The 19,529-nt window shown below is 51.5% G+C and overlaps 1 protein-coding gene across 1 annotated transcript in view; it reads right to left on the reverse strand.

Annotated features, from left to right (window-relative positions):
- The window catches only part of CFAP61 (cilia and flagella associated protein 61), a 257,985-nt gene that overhangs the window by 53,605 nt on the left and 184,851 nt on the right, over nucleotides 1–19,529 (reverse strand). Inside the window, exons 23-25 of the mRNA XM_032461749.1 lie at nucleotides 13,563–13,890; nucleotides 12,422–12,513; nucleotides 5,131–5,336 (exon numbers count right to left, since the gene is read on the reverse strand). Coding sequence (XP_032317640.1) covers nucleotides 5,131–5,336; nucleotides 12,422–12,513; nucleotides 13,563–13,890 — 626 coding nt within the window. The remainder of the gene's footprint in view (nucleotides 1–5,130; nucleotides 5,337–12,421; nucleotides 12,514–13,562; nucleotides 13,891–19,529) is intronic.

Here is a 19,529-nt window from a genome sequence, read left to right on the forward strand (position 1 = left end):
CAGAAAGGCAGGTCGGTGACGTGACAAGTGGCCACCAGGGAAGTCTGCATCTGGGGGGATCTGTTACCGGCAAATCTTAGACGTGCACCCAGAGAAGCAGACAAGTTGGAGTGGGCAGTCATAGTTCGGGAAAATCCTGACTGAGTCTGGAAAAACAGACACCTCGAATTTAGTGTGTGATTGTCTACTGGACACGGCAAAGGTCACCGACTACAGAGGAACAGAGAACCACTGATGTCCTGATTAAGCGATTCCAGGTGAGTCTGGAAAGTGAACCGGGAGGCAGCGCGGGAGGCTCGCACTGCCCTCCTCCGCGCCACGGCCATCCCGGGGGAGGGACTCCCGAGCTCCGAGCTTCTGAAGGGTCTGCTCCAACCCCATTCAGGACACTGTGTGTAGGGGCACTTACCCACTAGGAATGGGCCGCTGCGGCGTCCGGGACGTGGCGGGGAGGAGGGCGGTGCGTGCAGGGGGGAGAGGGCCAGGCAAGGGCAGCCTTTGAGAGCAGAGCTTGTTAAGATGTGAGAAGAGGTGATTTAATCAAGGGTTATGAGTGTCTGATGGGCTCACACAAAGACGCTAGGGCAAGACCTATTCGCACCGTGACGATAAAGGGAGCTACAGCCTGTTAACTAAGGCTGAGGCGGGAGGGATTCAGTGGGCAAGAGCTTTTCTTTGCAGGGCCACCGCTAAGTGAGGTAAATGAGGGTGACGTGGAGTTAAGAAGGCAGGGATGTTGAGGCCAGGAGACAGGGACTTCGCTGGAACCCGCCTTGGCCTCCCCCTCCTCTCCATCCACAGTTCCCGTGTTCTGGCTTCCCTGCACTCTGCCCGTGTCTGAGGGAGAAGCAGCGCCAGCAGGTGGTGGGAAGGCGGGCAGGGGTACGTGGGGGTGTGGGGACGCTCTGAGGGGAGGACTGGGGAGAAGTCCATTTGCCAACAACACATTTGTGCTGTGGCTTTAAATGCTGGTGGGTTCAAAAAGGAACAAACCATGAAATGGACTCCGTCCTTTTCCAAAGTGATAAATCAGTTAACTCATCAATTTCTTTCTCTCTCTCCTTCACACACACTGACAGGTATACTCACACGCAGAGGCACACACACTCACAGGCACACACACAGTGCCACCAGCGGTGAATTTGCCCTCGTCATCACCCGCAGCGCATACTGCGTGCCAAGGTAAAGACAAAGGATAAAGCAGAGGTAGGATCCAAGCCAGCCTGTGCTCCAGACCCTCGGCAGCACTGCTGTCCTGTGACAGCTGCTGTTGGCCTGGGCATCACGGCGGCTGATGGCTCAGCCACCACCGCGTGTCCCCAAATGGCTCCAAGCGAGCCCGTCCGCAGGCAGCCAGCGCCACCCCCAGTGAGTCCTTGGCCGCTACAGCACCTGCCTTGGCTGCCACTGTTCCCGCTGGTGCCACCAGCGCCTCCTCGATGCGGTGAGAATAGATCTAGGGAGGTGGATGGAAAGGATCCAGAGAGTTTCGTTGAACCCACAGAGGAACTTGGCCTTGAGGTCAAGTCTGTCTTGCAGGAGACAGAGCAGCTGGTTAACAGTCAGCCTGCAGGAAGGGGCCCCCAGATGCGATGGATGGAAACGTGCCCAGGTTTGAACAAGAGATGTCACTGGTGCTGCCCAGGTCAGGGAAACAATCAGGAATCAGGTCTCGGCCAAAGTCAGCTAGACCATTTGCCCTGCCTGTTGGAAAGAGCCTTGCTGGCCGGTCTGACAGATGGCACGCAGGGCTGGGCCAAGGGTCAGCGCTGGGGGCTGGCGGCACTTTGCGGTGCTTGCAAAGAACGTGGCCGCAGCTGCACGTCCGCACTAATGCACGCCCAGGAGGGACTGGCGGGGCACGGCGGAGCCCTGAGACCTAACTAGAACACGATCAGCGGGCCCTTCCGTGATCCGCCACCGTCCCCCTGCCCCTTCCTTACTGACGTCACCTGGCGCGTCCTAATAGCCAGTGCTGTCCCATTTTGCCATCCCCAATATTCACTCCCAGCAAGTCAAACTCACCGGTGAAATTATGACTATCATCCATTAACAGCTGTGCCCCGACCAGTGGCCTCAAGCTCACAAAGTCCATCTGTTTCAACCTCTTCTCAGGGAGAGACAAACTGCTGATGGCTTTGGAATTCAGTCAAATGGGAAGACATTTTCCTTTCAGAGAAGACTGCTAAGATATAGCTCCCCTAAAATGTTTCTTTAACTAACAACTGATTCCTCCCCAACTCAAATATTTTGGGTTAAGATTAAGAGCAACAATAAAACCCTATCCCCAAGCTGAGGAACAAATGAATTCACTTTCTAAATACTTTCATTTTTCTTTAACTTGAATAAATATTGGAGTCAAGTCTACACAGATTAGAGGAGAGAAAGCCTATGATTAAGGAATTTGATACTTTATCAAAATACAGGTTACGATGGGAACATATAGGAAGATATTAAAGATATCCCCACACAGAAAAGATTTTAGAAGTGCTCTTTTTGGGAAAAAAGAAATCCACGCATGATTATAAATGCTTAGCAAGCCAGAAATCAAAAGAAATTTTCTTACCCTGATAAAGGATGTCTACAAAAATACATACAGCAAATGTCACACGCGTAACATTGAACGCATTCCCTTTAAAACTAAGAATGAGTTCGGGGTGCCATTCCTCACTACTCCTAGCCTACGTTTTACCACAAATCTTGTCCAGTGCAGTAAGACAAGAAAAAGAAAGAAGTTACAAAGTTGAAAAGAAACAAACAAAACTGTCACCATATGCAGATGATACAATATTTTGTGTGGGAAATCTAAAAGGATCTACATTATTTGAATAAACGAGGGAGTGTGGCAATGTGCAGAACACAAAACCGTACAAAAAGCTAGTACATTTCTATACACTCTACAGCAGCAACCAATGAGAAAATGATCCTTAACAGCAGCAATAAAAATATAAAGCACTATGGATTGTATCAAACAAAAATTGTGCAAGCCATCGATGGAGAAAGTTATAAACTTCTACTGAAAGGTATTAAAGAGACTAACATAAATCAAGACCTACACAGCTGACCCCTGAACAATACCAGTCTGAATGGCCTGCGTCCACTTCTACGGAAATGTTTTTCGATAGTGAATCCTACAGCCGTGCAGATCCACGCGACCAGCCCTCGGCTGAATATGAGGAGGCAGAACCCCGGTCACAGAAGGCAGGCTGTAAGTTACACTCAGATTTTCACCTTCAAGGAGGACTGACACCCCTAAGCCCACATTGTCACCTAACTGACAGAAGGGTTGGTGCATTTCTGTGAAATCCAGTGGGGCTGACCACGGAGCTTCACAAGTTTACTACTGGAAGAGTGAAGGGTCAACAAAGCCCACGACGCCCAGGAGAAAAGATCACGTTAAGATTAAGGACATCTGTTAATTTACACTGCAGGGAAAGTGGAAAGGTAAGCCGCCAACAAGGAGGAGACCTCTGAGGGACGCGCCGCCAGCCGAGCTTGTGCCCGGAGCACACACAGTCCCTGTGAGCCGAGGAGAGGACACAACCCCTCCCTGAACGGACAGACGTCACAGGCAGGCATTTCCCCCGGACCCACCACGAACGGCCCACGAACAAGTAAGAAGGCACCGAGCTGCGTTAAACATCAGGGAAGGGACACTCACAGCCAGGGGCGGACACCTTCCCAACCACCAGCACGGCCAGCTGCGAAAGCCCAGCAGCGCCGAGGACCGGCGGGCCGCGGAGGACCCTCACGGACGGCTGCAGCGGCTGTCACAGGCGCCACGGTCTCCGGAAACACTTTGGCATCACCTGGTACACCCGAGAGAGAGATCCCCGCACATGAGCTGTGCCCACGATGCCCACGACGCTGCTTGTCATGGCACCAGACCGGAACAATTTAACATCAGCCAACAGGGAAATGGACGATGAACTGCGACATCACGTTATATGCAGGAGCATCACACGGCACGGAAAACACACGGACTCCAGCCGCACACGCCGCGGTCGACAGGCTCACAGACAGAGCCCCGAACAGAGTGCCGACTTCCTCCAGCTGCCGCAGAATCGGCCCGGAAGTAGGCAAAACGAGTGAGGGTATCACTTGGGAAACCCTGTGTACGTGGCGCATCTTTAAAACCAGGCTCGGCCGCTGCCCGCCTCAGCACAGAGTTCCTGGGACGCGGCCACGTCTGCCCGTCGGTTACGTATTCACAGCCCAGCGGCAGAGCTGAGGGCTTGCCACCGACAACCCGCGGCCCGCCGAGCTGGAAATGGTCACCACCTGGACCCTTACACGCGAAGTTTGCTCATCTCTGCTTTGCGGGGAAGAAAGGGAACGATTAACCCAAACTGCAGGACAGTTGTTTCCTCCAAGGAGGGGGAGGGGCTTCTACGGAAGGAATTCCTCCTTAAGGCAGGTGTTAGGCACACCAGTTTCCAGTGCCTTTATCCTTTACAGGGCACATACATGCTTTATATGCTTTTTTGTTTATATGATGTATTCTACAATTTAAAACCATTTTTAAGAGGGAAGAGAGATTGCTTCTGACCCCGGCAGCCTCCCCCACGTGGACCGAAGACCCTGGGATTCTAAGACACCTACACCTACGTCTGCCTCCTGGCTGCCACCATCTTGTCCTGTGGACAAAGGGAAATTCTTGTAGCCTTTCTAGGCAGCAGACGGCAGCAGAAGTGGCTTTCTACTCTCAAGTCCTAGGCTTCCTAGAGGTACGGGAAGAAAGAGCATCTTCAAACTGGAAAAAGCCAGGACCTAGATCACCCAGTCTGATCAAACTGCAGAAGCAGAATTCCCTCCACAATCTATTTTTTTTCTTTTTTAGGCAAACGGTTGCCCCCTCTGCTTGAGCGGAGGGAAGCACGAGGAAGGAGGCTGCGGTCACAGCCAGCCAGTCTGTGGTTGTGGAATTCCCACCAGGACCAGCTGCTTTGGGGCCAGGTGAGGACGCCCCAGAACCGGGGCCGGAGCCGGTGGTCTCACAGCCTTCGCTCCTTATAACAAAATCTCTGCCGCCCTGGCTTCTCCCCGGGATCTGGTGCACCGCCCGCACACCCTCACTCACGAGCATCCTCCGTGCCTGCCTCTCCCCTCTATCGCGCGGCGTCCGCTTACCTGTAGAGGTCGGGGACCAGCCCTTCCTCGTACCGAGCGCACAGGTTGTTGAGGGCTTGCTCGTGCTGGCCAAACAGGCGGATGTAGTTGGCGGCAGGGAAGGGCACTTTCGAGAGGCACGTGATGGTCTCCACCATCTTATACCTGTTGATGTGGATCCGGAAGTAATTCCCACTTTTCGCGTTGCCTGTTACTATTTCTACACCCTGGCGGGGAAGTGGATCAGAAGAACGTTAGAAGCTCTGCTGGACGTTGGGGACTTCATCATAGCAATTTATTTTTCAAATGTAACCGACAGCGTAGGTCTTAGCGCCTGTCGCAAATCACAGCACTAGATATTGACTAAACTGAGCTGAAGACAAGTGCGTGTCAGAAGCCGTGTGTTCGGACTTAGAGACTAAACGTTCCTTGGGATAGTTCACAGCGTGGTCGCCTCGCTCCACGTTTCTGAATCAGTTGCTAGGTTACGACCGATTCCCCTCCTCCAGCACCTCACGCAGCAAGTACGCGGCGAGGTGACCTGAGGCTGGTAACTTTCCTAATTTTTTTCACAGCACCATTTTGAGAATAACCTCCTAGTAAAGGTGATCAAAAACAATTTTCAGTTTTTAAAAATATTACTTAAACAAAGGAAACAAGTGAAAGCTGAGTCCCTGACAGCTGGGTTGGAGGCGGTTTCTCTGTTCTGGGGAAGAAGGCGCAAGTTTACAGGCGTACACACAGGCTCTGTGCGTTACTCATTAGTTTGTAGACGGTTCAAGGTGCAGATTCATGGCTTTATGTCTCCTGGGAACTGGCTAACCCGTCACGTGGACCCAGACAACAAGGAAGTACGCTGTCTTCCCTGTTACCACCGCTTTTCCCATTTCAGCCCCATGGCGACCGACCGACCGACCGACCGACCGGAGACACGCTTCCCACCAGCTCCAGGAGCAAACAGAACCTCTGGGGACAAATGTGGGTTTGTCTGGTGGCGGCTGGACCTGCACTTTGCCGCTGGACTCTCAACTCAGTGCACGCAGCGCTCAGTGCATCTCCCCGAGTGCAGGCAGATTTAAGCTTTTGCTCTGAACTTGAACGTGGCATTTAGAAACCCCGGGCAAGTTGGACTGCACTGATCCCCAACATTTACTCAGCCCTGGACATTCCCTGGGGACTTTGTCTCAACAAGGACACACGGCTTAACCAGAGTTTTGAGTAAACTGAAGCACCTGGCGGGTGTTTGGGTGTCATGTGGCAAAGCCTCGAGGAGGAATCAGCCGACGGCAAAGGCACAAGGTGGCATGTGCAGGCAGATGTCAGGGAAGTCCTGGGACAGCCCCAAGGATGTGCCCGAGATGGGGGGACAGAACAAGCATGGCTTAGGAAAGGGGTGGGGGATGGCGCCTCGAGGGAGGTGCACCAGGTCCATCATCATAGAGATGGGTGGGTCCAGAGAGGAAACCTACCTTCTTAGCGAAGTGTTTAAGAAAAGCACGTGGTAAGCTATTACCTAACAAAACAGTGGTACATGGGGGGAGGGTGTCGCTCAGTGGAAGGGCACATGCTTAGCATGCACAAGGTCCTGGGTTTGACCCCCAGTACCGCCATCAAAAAAAATACATAAACAAGCCTAATTACCCCCTCCCCAAAATAAATAAATAAAAACTGCCACTTAAAAAAAAAAAAACAATGGTACCTCCACCCAGTGGGATGCAGTGAACCCAACAGAGATGACTGATAAACTGTCTCTCACAACAGGGAAACACATTCGCAGCGCATCTGACACCACAGAGTACAGTACACGGGTGTACGATGGTTTATCACTTGCACAGTCGTCATTCTGTTTTTATAAAACTACGTGGTATCGTTTACGTGCTTCTCTATCAACATTTTAACAAAATGTTAATGGTCATTTTCTGGGGTTGGGAGACTGGGTATTTTTATTGTTTCTCTTTCTGTTCATCTGACCCTCCGTAATTTCTTTTTTAAAAAAATGACTATCACTTCTAAGATGATTTTAAAAAGTTATTTTTAAATGTAGTGGCTGTGCTGTGGCAAGGAACCAGACTTCTGACGAGCAAATAGAGAGAGAAATGAAACAAAGAGGAAGGAAGGAAGGAGGGAGGGAGAGAGGGAGGGTGGAAGGAAGGAAGAGGGGGCAGTCTAGTGCGGAGGGTGGGGCTTGTGTGGAGAAGCGCGTGCCTCTGGCCACAGACCCCGTCTCCTCGCCCCCTGGACCATCCCCTCTCCCTCTGCTCTTGGTGCAGGCAATTCTCTCGTCCATTCTGATGTGTCTCCTCATGTCTTGGCTTCCTGGACTGAGCAATGAACATTCCTCCCCAGGGCAGGGCACGTGACGTCCCAGAACAGTCCCCAGGGGCACTTTTGCTTGTGGCTCCTCACAGCAAGTGCCGTTTCTGAATTAAAGACACACAGAGCTGGGAGAGTGACGGTGCGTCCATGGTCTGCGTCTGGCCCCAGCGGCCCTAGGCTGAGCCCCCGACCCCGTCGTGGTGAGGGGCGCCCTGACGGAAGAGTTGAGTGTCTGGGGAGGGGGCCTCGCTGGAAGGGCAGCGGGGGGCTCGGAAGAGGTGGCACTGGCCACGGCTCTGGCCTGGCTTTAGGGCCTGGTGCCCCCAGGGCTCAGTGGAGAGCAGGTCCCATAAGGTCTTGGCCCCCTCCTCCTCCTCCTCTTTGAAATTTCTTTATGCTGAGTGACAAAGGAAGGGGACTCAGGCATCAAAGGGGCACCTCCCGAGATGGACCCACGTGGCCGACAACACTGTTGACTCTGCCAAAAGTTTCCATGACCATCCAGCCCTCTGCTCACAGGCACTTGTTTTCAGGGCTGGTTTGGAGGACGCTGAGCCCCTCGACACGAGGGCCCTGGGACGCCGTGGCTGGTGTCTAGGCGAGTCTCCGAGGAGCCTGCAGCCTGCTGGCTGACAGCCTCAGCCCACTTACCCTCTCAGGCCGGCCTGTTCCGCGGGGGCTGCATCGCCGGCCTCATTTCTGATGATCTGTTTATTTCGGGGGGTGGCGGGGTGGAGATGTTCCTGCTTTTAAAGATTGAGTTTCAGTCTTCGGGCTGCCTGCCCCTGTTTTAGCGCCTGAAGGGCACAGAGAGCAGCCACACTGTGGGACGACAGCTCCCCGGAGTCTGCGGGTGGCCATGACCACATTAGCGGGAACTGGCTCTGCGTCAGCATAACCAGGGGGCCATCCTGGGAACGTGGCTTCGAGAAATTTTGCACTGACATGAAGGACCAGTCGCCTCTAGGTGGGTTTCTCAGAGCCAAGTTACCCCTTGGGGCTGGCAGGCTTATCTAAGTTTCTCGGGTCATCCCTGGTCACCGTCACCGGCAGATGGGGAAGATTCAGTGAAGTCCAGGTCTCTTTCCACTTACCCTCACAGAAAGTCGCTCCACTGCACAAGGACCCAGGGCGGCTTCCAGCCCTGCCTCCCTGGGTGGGGGGCCGGGGGGACAGTGATGGTTCACACGCTTCCCCGTTCTGCGGATGTGTCCAGATTCCTCCTTCATTTCAAGCATGCAAGTAAACTGTTAGGAAATTTGGGTCTTGACTTTAAAATTCTGATGGAGTAACTGGTTCTGGTGTGTGTGGTTTTTTCCCCTTCCTTATTTCCTGAATATAATTATCCTTTTCAGTTCCTTTATGATTTTGACAAAGATTGGAACATGGTTCCGGAACTCATGCCAAATGGAAGCTCCAGGAGTAGCCAGGCTCCGTGTGCAAGAAACCAGGTTCCCAGCTCCCATGAGGACACCCAATTTTAAATTTAATGGTATCCAAGGCAGAGTTTGTTGTGACAAATTTCTTTATTCCGTGGAGCATAAGCCAACAAAGCATGTGGACTGGAATCTGTGGGTTAGTTTATTATGCAGGGGTCCCCGCTCCTCCTTTTGTCGGGCTACCTCACGAATTACCGAAGCATCTTCTCCCTTAAATATCCCAGCGAGGTGGGGAGGGTGTGGCTCAAGCGGCAGAGCGCGCGCTTAGCCTGCATGAGGTCCTGGGTTCAGTCCCCAGTGCCTCCTCTAAAAGTAAGTAGATAAGCATAATTATTCCCCCCCACCCAAAATTGTTTTAAAAAATCCCAGTGAGCGAGGGCTACGGAGTCTGGTGAGGTGCACCTGTGCTAAGTACCGCTGTTGCCGGAACGGCAGTTCGCTTTCTCTAGTGCGACGCTGCCCCGTGGGCTCCATCCTCCGCCAGCTGACGGTATTCAGGCGACCGCCTGACCATTTTGGCAACAATTTTACTTAATCAAATTAATTCCAACCCCGAAGACTGCCATGGAACCATCCTGCATATTTTTTTTTCCCTTGGTGAATAAAATGGGAAAAAATCTGTTTGGAGCTTCCGTCCTAATTAAAAAGGAGGCCCACCTGGCAAACTGGTTAATTGCAGCCAGGGCTCCCGCGCAAACGCTGTCACAGCCTAGCCAAGGAAGCTATTTAAGTTGCACTCTTATTAAAACTCTCATTATCTGAAAACCCCTTCGGCTCCTCCTCTGACTTTATTCGGACAGAGAACCAGAGGTTCTTAAGTAAGTGGCACTGCCTGTCGGAGATCACACGTTGTCCTCGAAGAGCCTGGCTCTGTCTGAAACCAAGTCCGACGCTGCCTAGCTCTTGAACCTGTTGGGTTCCGGGCATTCACCTACAGTGAGCCAAGCGTTCAGCCTCTGAACACGTCCTCGGGGCTCCGTGCTATTGATCCAATGCCCCCGCACGGGTGGCAGACTGTGCTTTCCGAAGATGGGTGCAAGACCCCCATCACATGGCCCCTGGTCATCATCGCACTGGCGGGGGATCTACGTCCTCGCCTCTGAGTCTGGGCGGGCTCGGCGGGCCCCGACAAAGGGTGTGCGGGAAGTGACGCTCTGTGACCTGCAAGGCTGGGTCGTCAGAGGCAGGGGGCTTCCAGCCCACTAGCGAGGGCGCTGGCGCGCAGAGTCTTGAGCCGGCGCGTGATGAGTCTCAGCGCTCTGAGGCCGCCATGCTGGGAGGGAGCCCCAGCGTGACGCCCTGGTCATCACTCCCTGAGGCTGAGTCCTCCCAGCCCAGGCGGGTGACGAGCCAACCAGCAGGTCATCCCCAGTCTCGAGCCTTCCCAGCCAACCTCCAGATGCTGTGCAGCAGAAACAAGCCATTCCCACGGTGTCTTGTCCAAACTCCTAACCCACAGAACCCATGAGCAGAGTCAGACGGCCGCTGAGTTTTGTTACACGGCAGTAGAAACTGCAGCACCATTCACGGCTGTCCTTCCTTTAGCTGTAAGAACACTGTGCGTCGGACCACGCGTGCAGGCACACCTAAAAGAGTCCGCATGAGGCCCAAGGGAAGTAAGTTTCAAACACACAGCATCCGTCCTTCCCTTGGCAGAACCAGGTTTCCTTACTCGTCTGGAGCCGTTGTTAACAGCAGCCACCACTGACGGGTCACTAGTTTTCTTCCTTGAAGGCAGTGCTACTTTGCAGGTGACCTCTGATGATGCCAGGAATGCAGAGAAGTTGCCGACTGTCCAAAGCCCAGGAGAAGTCAAAGGGAGAGCTGTGCCTCTGACTTCCGGAAGGAGAGGGTGAGGGGCCCAAGAGCCTGGGGCATTTCGAGTCTGCTCCTCCCCCTTAAGGAGTGTTCCAACAGTTTCTACTAACTGCCACATGGCAGACCTCGTTCTCAAAGAAATCTGGGAAATGTGCTTATTTTAAATTAAATTGTTAACCCTCTAAAATACTCAGGATAAGAAAATGGGAACGGAAGTAGGCGCCTTCCAGCGTCTGCCCCACCGACGAGAAACAGCATGGCAGACCGGAAGGGAGCCCCCAGCTGACAGCAAGCGCCAGTCTGGTCCCTCAGTCAGACAGCCTTGCCGAGGAGCTGCCAGCTGACGAGCCACGCCGTGAACTTTCCAATCACCTTGAACCCAGGGGACATCCCCGCAGCCCCCAAGCACACACAGCTTCTGCTTTACCTTCATGGCCCTTCCCGGGTAGTGCAGGGAGGGCAGGGGAACAGGGGGGTCTGGACAGGCATCCCAGACCCGGAGCAATTCACTTGCTGTTGCCACGGAGGCAGTTATCTGTATCATCTGTTGCCGCATCTCAGGTTACCTCAAAACTTAACAGCTTAATGCCCTTCAGTAGGAGAAATGGATAAATAAACTGTGGTCCATCCAGGCAGTGGGATATTATACAGTGCTAAAAGGAAATGGGCTATTAAGCCACGAAAAGACATGGAAGGAACTTAAATGCAAATTATGAAGTGGAAGAAGCCGATCTGAAAAGGCCACTACACAGATTCCAGCGACATGACATTCTGGAAAAGCAAAACCATGGGGACAGTGAAAAGGTCGGCGGCTGCCAGGCACTGCGGGGGAGGGAGGAAAGGATGAACAGGTGGCGCACAGGGCATGTTAGGGCAGCGAAACTGCTCTGTGTGGTGCTGTCATGGTGGCCACACGTCATTATACATTTGTCCAAGCCCACAGAATGTCCAACACCAAGAGTGACCCTCGTGTGGACTGTGGACTTTGGGCAATAGTGATGCGTCAGTGCAGGTATTAAGTGAAACAGAGATGTGCCATCTGGGGGGGCTGCTGGTGACGGGGGAGCTGTGCATGAGTGGGGGCAGGGGGTGTATGGGAATCTCCGTACCTTCCTCTCAGTTTTGCTGTGAACCTAAGACTGCTCTAAAAATAAAATTCCATTTAAAAAACACTCAGTGGCTTAAAATGACAAAAACCTTTTATTGCCTCAGTTTGGGAGTCAGAAGTTGGGAATGGCTTAGCTGGGGGATTCTGGCTTACGATCTCGTGTAAGTTTGGAGTCAAGATGTCAGCTGGGGCTGCATCACCTGAAAAGCCTGCCTGGGGCTGGAGGATGTACTTACAAGGTGACTCCCTTGCCTGCCTGGCAAATGGCAAATGGCTGGTGCAGGAATCTTCCGTTCCTCACCACGTGGACCTCTCCAAAGGCTTCCTGGTGACCTCACAACAAGGGATTGGAAGCTATAATATTTCTCATGACCTAGCCTTGTGTCTTTTCAATGATATCCTGTTGGCAGTCCCAGGTCAGTCCTAGTCAGCATGGGAGGGGACCACAGAAGGACATGAATCCAAGGGGCAGAAATCATCGGGGGCCGTTTGGGGGGCTAGGTACTGTGTGGGTTTCTGATACATGAACCCATACATTACACTAATAGCTCTGAACTGAAAAAGAACTTCACCCCCTCGCCAACAAAGTGTTATACTTGGAAGTAAAATGAAATTCAGGAACCATACTCACAAAATCGGACTGCGCCATTTGCACCTCCAAGGGCGTTGGGATGGCAGGCTTGGCAATGTGCAGGTAGTGGTAAGACCCGGGAAGAACGCCTCCTAGTGGAAATGGCGAGGTTGTCACGTTTTTAACTCAGTTGAGCAGCAAACGGGCAACGGCGCTGACATTTCTGCCCCAGGACAATCAGAGATGCCTACCACGGGTACACCGCTCACTCCTTCCCACTGAAGAACTGCCATGAGCAAGGGCCTCTCTGGGACTGATTTTGTCTAATAAAACCAATGTGAATGTGCCATTACACCCCATGACATGGCCAGCAGTGTGCCGGGAAGACGAGCCCGCTGATCCTGTGTGCCCTGGTTGCCCGTAACTCCCAGCCCTCTGACCTCCGCCTGCCAGAGCCAGTCTGTGGCCTGCAGTGTTGCAGTGGCTCTCCTGTGCTCCACCCGCCTCCACATGTAACCAAAATACTAACAACGTAAATCAGGAAAATCGGGAAATCAACAAAGTTCTTGTTCAATGCTTTAGAAAACTATTATTTTGAAATTCTTAACCTCTCCAGCTCGCCCCAGAAGGACGGGCCTGGCCTCGCCCTGATCAGCCTCGGACACCCATCCCTGTCTTCCTCCCCACGGCCACCACCTTGCCCAAGGTCTCGCCCGGCGTGAGAGGCAGAGCAGGACGCCCCGGAGGCCACTGAGCTGGGAGACTAACACGAGGCCTGAAACTGCAGGGCGTCTGTCCCCTTAGCCTGATGCTGTGTTTCCTGAACCAGGGTCCCTAGGGGGTCCACAGATGGCTTTGGTGGTTGGTCTGTCAACCTTCTGGCAGTCAACACACAATTTTGTAAATATGTGTGTCTTTCTGGCAGAAGGTCCACAACATTCAAAGACACTATTTTCAAAGGTAACTCTCGCCTCCCAGACACACAGCAATCCTGAGTTAACACGATGATCTCATATATGGTCCGTCATAAATGCTCAAAGTGCAAAGGACCACAGTAAGAAGAGGGACCCCTCTTCTGTCTCTGTGCAAACCCCCTGACAGAGGGGCCTCCTCGCCATGCCTACAAGAAACACGGTGGCTGGTGGATCCAGATCCAACCAGTGGCTTCACCAGATGGATGTGCAGGTGGACCATTACACACCTTTGACCTTGGCTCCCTTGTACATGGGGATGAGTCGGTCAAGGTCAGCCGGCGGCTCGGTCACAGCCTCGAGGGTCGGGTCAAAGAGACTGAGCATGGCTGCGGCCAGCTGGAAGCCAATCTCTTTGGAATTGAAGCTGCCGTGAGCCCACTCGTTGGAGTAGTATCTATTGGAGAATTTGGTGAGGGGGCCGGCGGCCCTGATGGCTATGTCGTTGGTGTGGAAGTTGGTGTCAATCACAAGTCGGCCGTCATAGACGAGGCAGGCATCATTGAACGCTTTAAATGTCTCATAATCCACGTTCTTCTCACAGAAGCTGAAGAACACCTACAGAGTGAACAGTCACATCATTTCTGGTTGTCACTCTTCAGTGCACCTTCCCAAGAGTGTCAGTAGTCTCTGTCTTATTATTTGGGGCACACAAAACCCCCCAAATCTGCTAAAAGTATGTCATAACAGTGTGTGCCTTCAGGATGAAGAACACATTAAGATCACTTGAGGCACATCACTGTTTATCACCAGTGGCGAGGATGCCAGGTGATGGCATGTTCCCCACGAGAGCACATTTCCCCTGTTCACAGAGACACCGCTTTCCCCGCCTTCCCAGCCTCCTCCCACTCTCCTCTCCAGTGTCTGACACTTGGTCTCTCTAGGCTCCTCCTTGGGGTCACCTCATCCAGTCTTGAGTCTTCAGATGGCACCTGTCCCAGCCCTTTAAACCCAGAAAGCCTGTCCCCGCAGGATGCCCTGAGAGGACGAGAGCCCCACCAGCCTCGGGACCTACCAGGTCTGGCTCCTGCCTTCTAGATTCCTGCCCTGGGAGGGCGGATGGGTGTTTGACGAATATTTATGGGGTCCCTGCCTTGTGCCGGGTCCCTGCCATGTGCCGGGCCCCGGGCTACAGAAGGCCCCACTCTGCACGCCGCCTCCTTCCTCCGCCCAGATTGTAACACTTTCTCGTGCTCACCTGGATACTACCTTCCCTACTGATGCTGAAAGTCACTGAAGCAGTCCAAGTGACCTGCTTTTACGTCTTCAGTTGTCGTTGAAGTCACTGAGATAGCTTTAATCATTTTTACCTCTACCTCAATGTAGTCGCCGCCTAATTAAAAGCATGCTAAAAACCAACCTTTGACATGAGTCCTTCTCATGCTGGTGGAAACTGTACTCCCTGCTTCCCTCCACGCCGGCTCTACCTGCCTCACTTGTCCCACTGTGTACAGAAATCAGCTACCCTGGGCCAGAGGTACCCCTTCCACACCCATTCCCCACACCCAGGGGTTGTGCATGAATTGTGGACGATCCTGCCATAGCCACTGGCGCAGGTGACGAGGTACATTTAAATCTAACAATTAAAATTAAAATTAAAAATCCAGGCCCTCAGATGTGGTGGCCTATTTCAAATGCTCAGAAGCGACAGGTGGTGGTGGCCGCCACATTGGATGTGGACCATTTCTGCCATCGCGGAAAGTGCCACTGGACAGTGCTGGGCTAAGACCAGCCATCCTGGGAGGGCCTTCTCCCTCCCTCAGGGAGCCAGCAGGGCCCTCGCCTGTTCCCTGTCACCTTTCACTCAGACGTCTGATCCTGTCCCAGTTACTCCCATCCAGGCAGCTTCCTTCTTTAAAATTCTTTCCATTTTATAACCACAGGAAGATGTATTTCTCTGAGTCCCTAACTCTGAATCTTCCTGTCTCTCTACTCCTCTTTTATTCCTCTCCTCCGCTCCTTTCCCACCTATATAAAAATAGATTTCCCACAAAGTTCTTCTACCTACCCAGTTTGTCTCTTGAAACAAATGATCAGAGCCTTAACGCCCCATGGGACAACAGTAAAATCACTAATGGATTCATAACTAGAGTCCCAGAAGGAGAGGAGGGAAGAATGAGGCAAGAAATAATGACCAAGAACTTGGTAGTTAAGTAAAAGTCATAACATATAGATTCAAGAAGCTCAGTGAACCTCAAACAAGATAAACTCAAAGAAAGCATATTTTGAGACATAATAAACACAGAACCCCCATCATCAAACTGCTGAAAACCAAAGGTAAAGAGAAGATTTATAAGCACCCAGGAGGAGATGCCACTTCACGCACAGAGGAACAACGGTTTGAGTGACCACAGATTTTTAAAATCAAAACTCATGGATGTCAGAAGATGGTGGAAAAACATCTTCAAAGTGCTGAAAGGAAACAAAAAAAAGCCAACTGGCAGGCCATGATTCTATATCCAGTGGAAATATTCTTTAAGAATGGAGGCAAAATGAAGATGTTTGCCGATGGAAGAAGACTACAGAAACAGACTTGCTGTAGATGCTTCAGGAAGTTGTTCAGGGTGAAGGGAAGTTACATGGAAGGGAAACTTGTATCTTCAGAAATGAAGACAGAGCAATAAAACTGGAAAATATCTGGGGAAATACAAAAGTCTATTTTTCTTCTTAAGTTCTTTAAAACATACATGACTGTTTAAAACAAAAATTATAATATTGTTTTGTTGGTTTTTCAATGTGTGTGGAAATAATATACATGGCAACTGTAAGAGAAAGGGATTTCCAGGGAGAAGGGGCTTGTATAGGTACACGGTTTTTATATTTTAGGCAAAATGGTATAATATTAACTCCAATGAGAATATGAAAGACTACTGATGTATATTGTATCCACAGAGCAACCACTAAAATGTAAAATAAGATATAGTTAAACAGCCAGTTGAAATAGAACACTGAAAATATTCTTAATTTTTTAAAAAGTAGGTAAGGGGGAATAGAATAAGAAAAAACAGTGGAGACAGTAAACAAATAAGATGGTAGGCCTAAATCTAACCACATGAATAATTACATTAAATACTAATGGTCTAAATACATCAATTAAAATGCAGAGATATGGGGAGGGTGTAGCTCAGTGGTAGAGTGCATGCCTAGCATGCACAAGGTCCTGGGTTCAATCCCCAGCACCTCCATTAAGGAATAAATAAATAAATAAACCTAATTACCTCCCCCCAACAAAACATAAATAAATTTTTTAAAATTTTAATAAAATAAATAGAATGCAGAGATGGTCAGAAAGGATTAAAAAAATGTGTAAGTAGGTTTCTAGGTTGGTCCCCAAGACTCCCACCCCTCCCTTTGAATGCCAGCATGAACTTGAGAGTGAATGTGATGAGATGGGTGACTGGGCAATGCCCTATGGCACAGCTGGCTTTCAGATATGCCCTGTGGATCTGTCAGATGAGACCTGAAAAAGAGACCAGGCTTTTCCTGAAGAAGGAGATTGGACGTGTGAGGGGGATTTGCCACGAGATTCTCCGTCACTGGCTTGCAGATGGAAGAGGCCACGTGGCAAGGGATGTGGGTGGCCTCCAGAAACTGAGAGTGGACTCTGTCTGAGCCAGCAGGGAAACAGGGACCTCAGTCCTCAGCTGCAAGGAACTAAATTCTACCGCAGCTCCAAGCTCTGGATAGAGCGCTGGCTGACACTTTGATTTTAGCCTCGAGAGTCCCTGAGCAGAGAAGCCAGCCGCACCAGGACTTCTGACGCACAGAACCATGAGCTAATGGACGTGTGCTGTCAGGCTGCTAAGTCTAGTATTTGCAGCAATAAAAATACTAACACAAGCTACTTTACAATATCTATAAGAGACACATTTTAGATATAAAGACACAGATAAGTAGAAAGTAAGTGGACAGGAAAAAATATACCATGCAAACAGCAAACCTAAGAAGGATATGAGATAAAGTGGACCTTAATATAAAGGAATGTTACCAGAGATAAAGAAGGATATTTCATAATTATAAATAGCACCGTGCAGGAGGCAGAGATAATGGTTATAAATTGTTCACATTCTTAATACAGAGTCTCAAAAAGGAGCAAAAATTTAAAAAATTACAGGGAGAAATAGAGAATTCCACAATAATAGTAAGAGATTTTAATATCCCTCTCTTGGCGATGGATAGAATTAGACAAAACAGTGTCGGTGAAGACATGGAAGATCCAGACATAACCATCAACCCCAGCGAGCTAACAGGTAACACAGAACACTACACCCAGCAGCCGCAAACTCCTGCGTTCCTTCCATGTTCACAGTGATAATCCATCGGCCTGGACATAACACAAGTCTCAGTAAATCTTAAAAGATTGAAATCACAAAGCATGTGTCTCTGATCACAATGGCATTAAATCAGAAATCAATAAAAACATGGTCTCTGAGGACAACACGTTTCCAGATACTCTAAGGGTCAAAGAAGAAATCACAAGGGAGACTGGAAAACATTTTGAACCAAATGATAATGAAAATTTAACATGTTAAACACATGGGATGCAGCCAAACAGAAGAAACCGCAGAGCTTTCAATGCTTGTATAAATAATGACCTAAGGTTCTGCCTTAAGGAACTAGAAAAAGAAAGGCGAAGCAAATCCAAGACGAACAGAAAGAAGGAAATGATTGTTAAGAGCAGAAGTCAATGAGAGAGGAAACCGACAGACAACAGAGAGAATTAGCAAATTCAAAAGCTGGATCTTTGGGGAAAAATCAATGAAATTGACAACTGTCTAGCTAGACAGAGAACTTCAGACTGTCCCCTGCGTCGTCTTAGCTCGTGGCGGCTGCCGGCGGCCCCTGCAGCGTGTCGCCCCAGCTCTGCCTCCGTCAGCAGGTGGCCTCCTCCCTCTCTGGCCTCCTCCGGGCCATCAAATCCTTCTCTCCGTATAAGGGCACCAGTCCTTAGACTTAGGGTCCACCCCATCCAGGATGACCTTCTCTTGACCCGATTACAACTGCAGAGACCCTGCTTCCAAACAACGTCACATCCACAGGCGCTGGTGACCAGGACCACCTCTCTGCGGGCACGGATTCAACCGGCAACACCAAGGCCACAGTCAAGATAATGAATACGTCCACCCCTGTCAAAGGTCCCCCGGTGCCCTGACAGAGGCGCTGCCCAGAGCCGACTGTCAGGGGGATAAATACCCCGATATCTCTCTTCCTGCAATTTCCAACCCCCTGCCGGCACCTCCTGTCGGCGGAGCACAGTTACGTGTCAGAGAGCAGTGGGGCCAGGAGTGTCATCCGCAGGGGCCGCTCCCGTGGGGCAGAGCTGAGCGGGAAGCAAGAGTGGGACCTGGCAGCAGACAGGCTGGGGTCTGACTCAAGGCTTCAGGGGGACGTTCGGGCAGGAAAGTGTGTTGGATCAAAGCACATGAGGGTATCTGTCTGCAAAGGTGTCCTTGCCGTGGCTCCAGGTCTGACCTGAACACTGAGCTGCTGGCCAGCGGGGGCGGCTGGAGAACCTGCGTTCAATGGGAAATGGGGGGAGGGGGTTCTTACACCTCTGCTTCCGAAACAGGGCGCGTGCTCGCCTCCAGAGGTTCCCCAGGATAAACTTGGCACACATATCCCAGGATCATCATTTTGGGGGGAAATTCTGGTGAAAAGGATTTTGATTTCACTGCCATCTCCCTCCCACTTAGGACAGGGCCTGAGACCTAGCAGGTGTTGGATAAATATTTGCGGAATGGAGGGTGAAGTGAGCACACTGAAGGGCAGGGCGTAAAGCCATCGCCCATGGGTGATCAGGGGCAGGATGAGGTCCTGCCTAGACTCGAGGGGATGAGGGTCACCGTCACCCACCCCGAGGGGCATGTGGGCGAGAAGCCCCGACGTAGGCTGACCAGCCCCTACTCCCGGGTAAGGGTTCAGAGAACCCCCCATCCTCCCCCCGCCAGATGCTGCTGGCTTCTCCAGCCCAACTGCCCACGCCCGCCCCGCCCCCAACTCCAGTGCTTCGCACTGACCTCCGCCCCCACCCCCCCGGGAGGGGCCTCCGGCTTCCCCATCGCAGGGACTGGCCCCTCCCCCCACTCCCTCCTGGCCTCTGCTACTCCTGAACAGGCACCGCTGTGTATTTGGGTGCGAGCTGAGCTGTCACACGCCCCAGCGCACAGCGCTCTCTCTATGCGTATCTTCTAAGTCTC

This window comes from Camelus ferus, chromosome 19, assembly GCF_009834535.1.
Source record: "Camelus ferus isolate YT-003-E chromosome 19, BCGSAC_Cfer_1.0, whole genome shotgun sequence".
NCBI classification, from domain to species: domain Eukaryota; kingdom Metazoa; phylum Chordata; class Mammalia; order Artiodactyla; family Camelidae; genus Camelus; species Camelus ferus.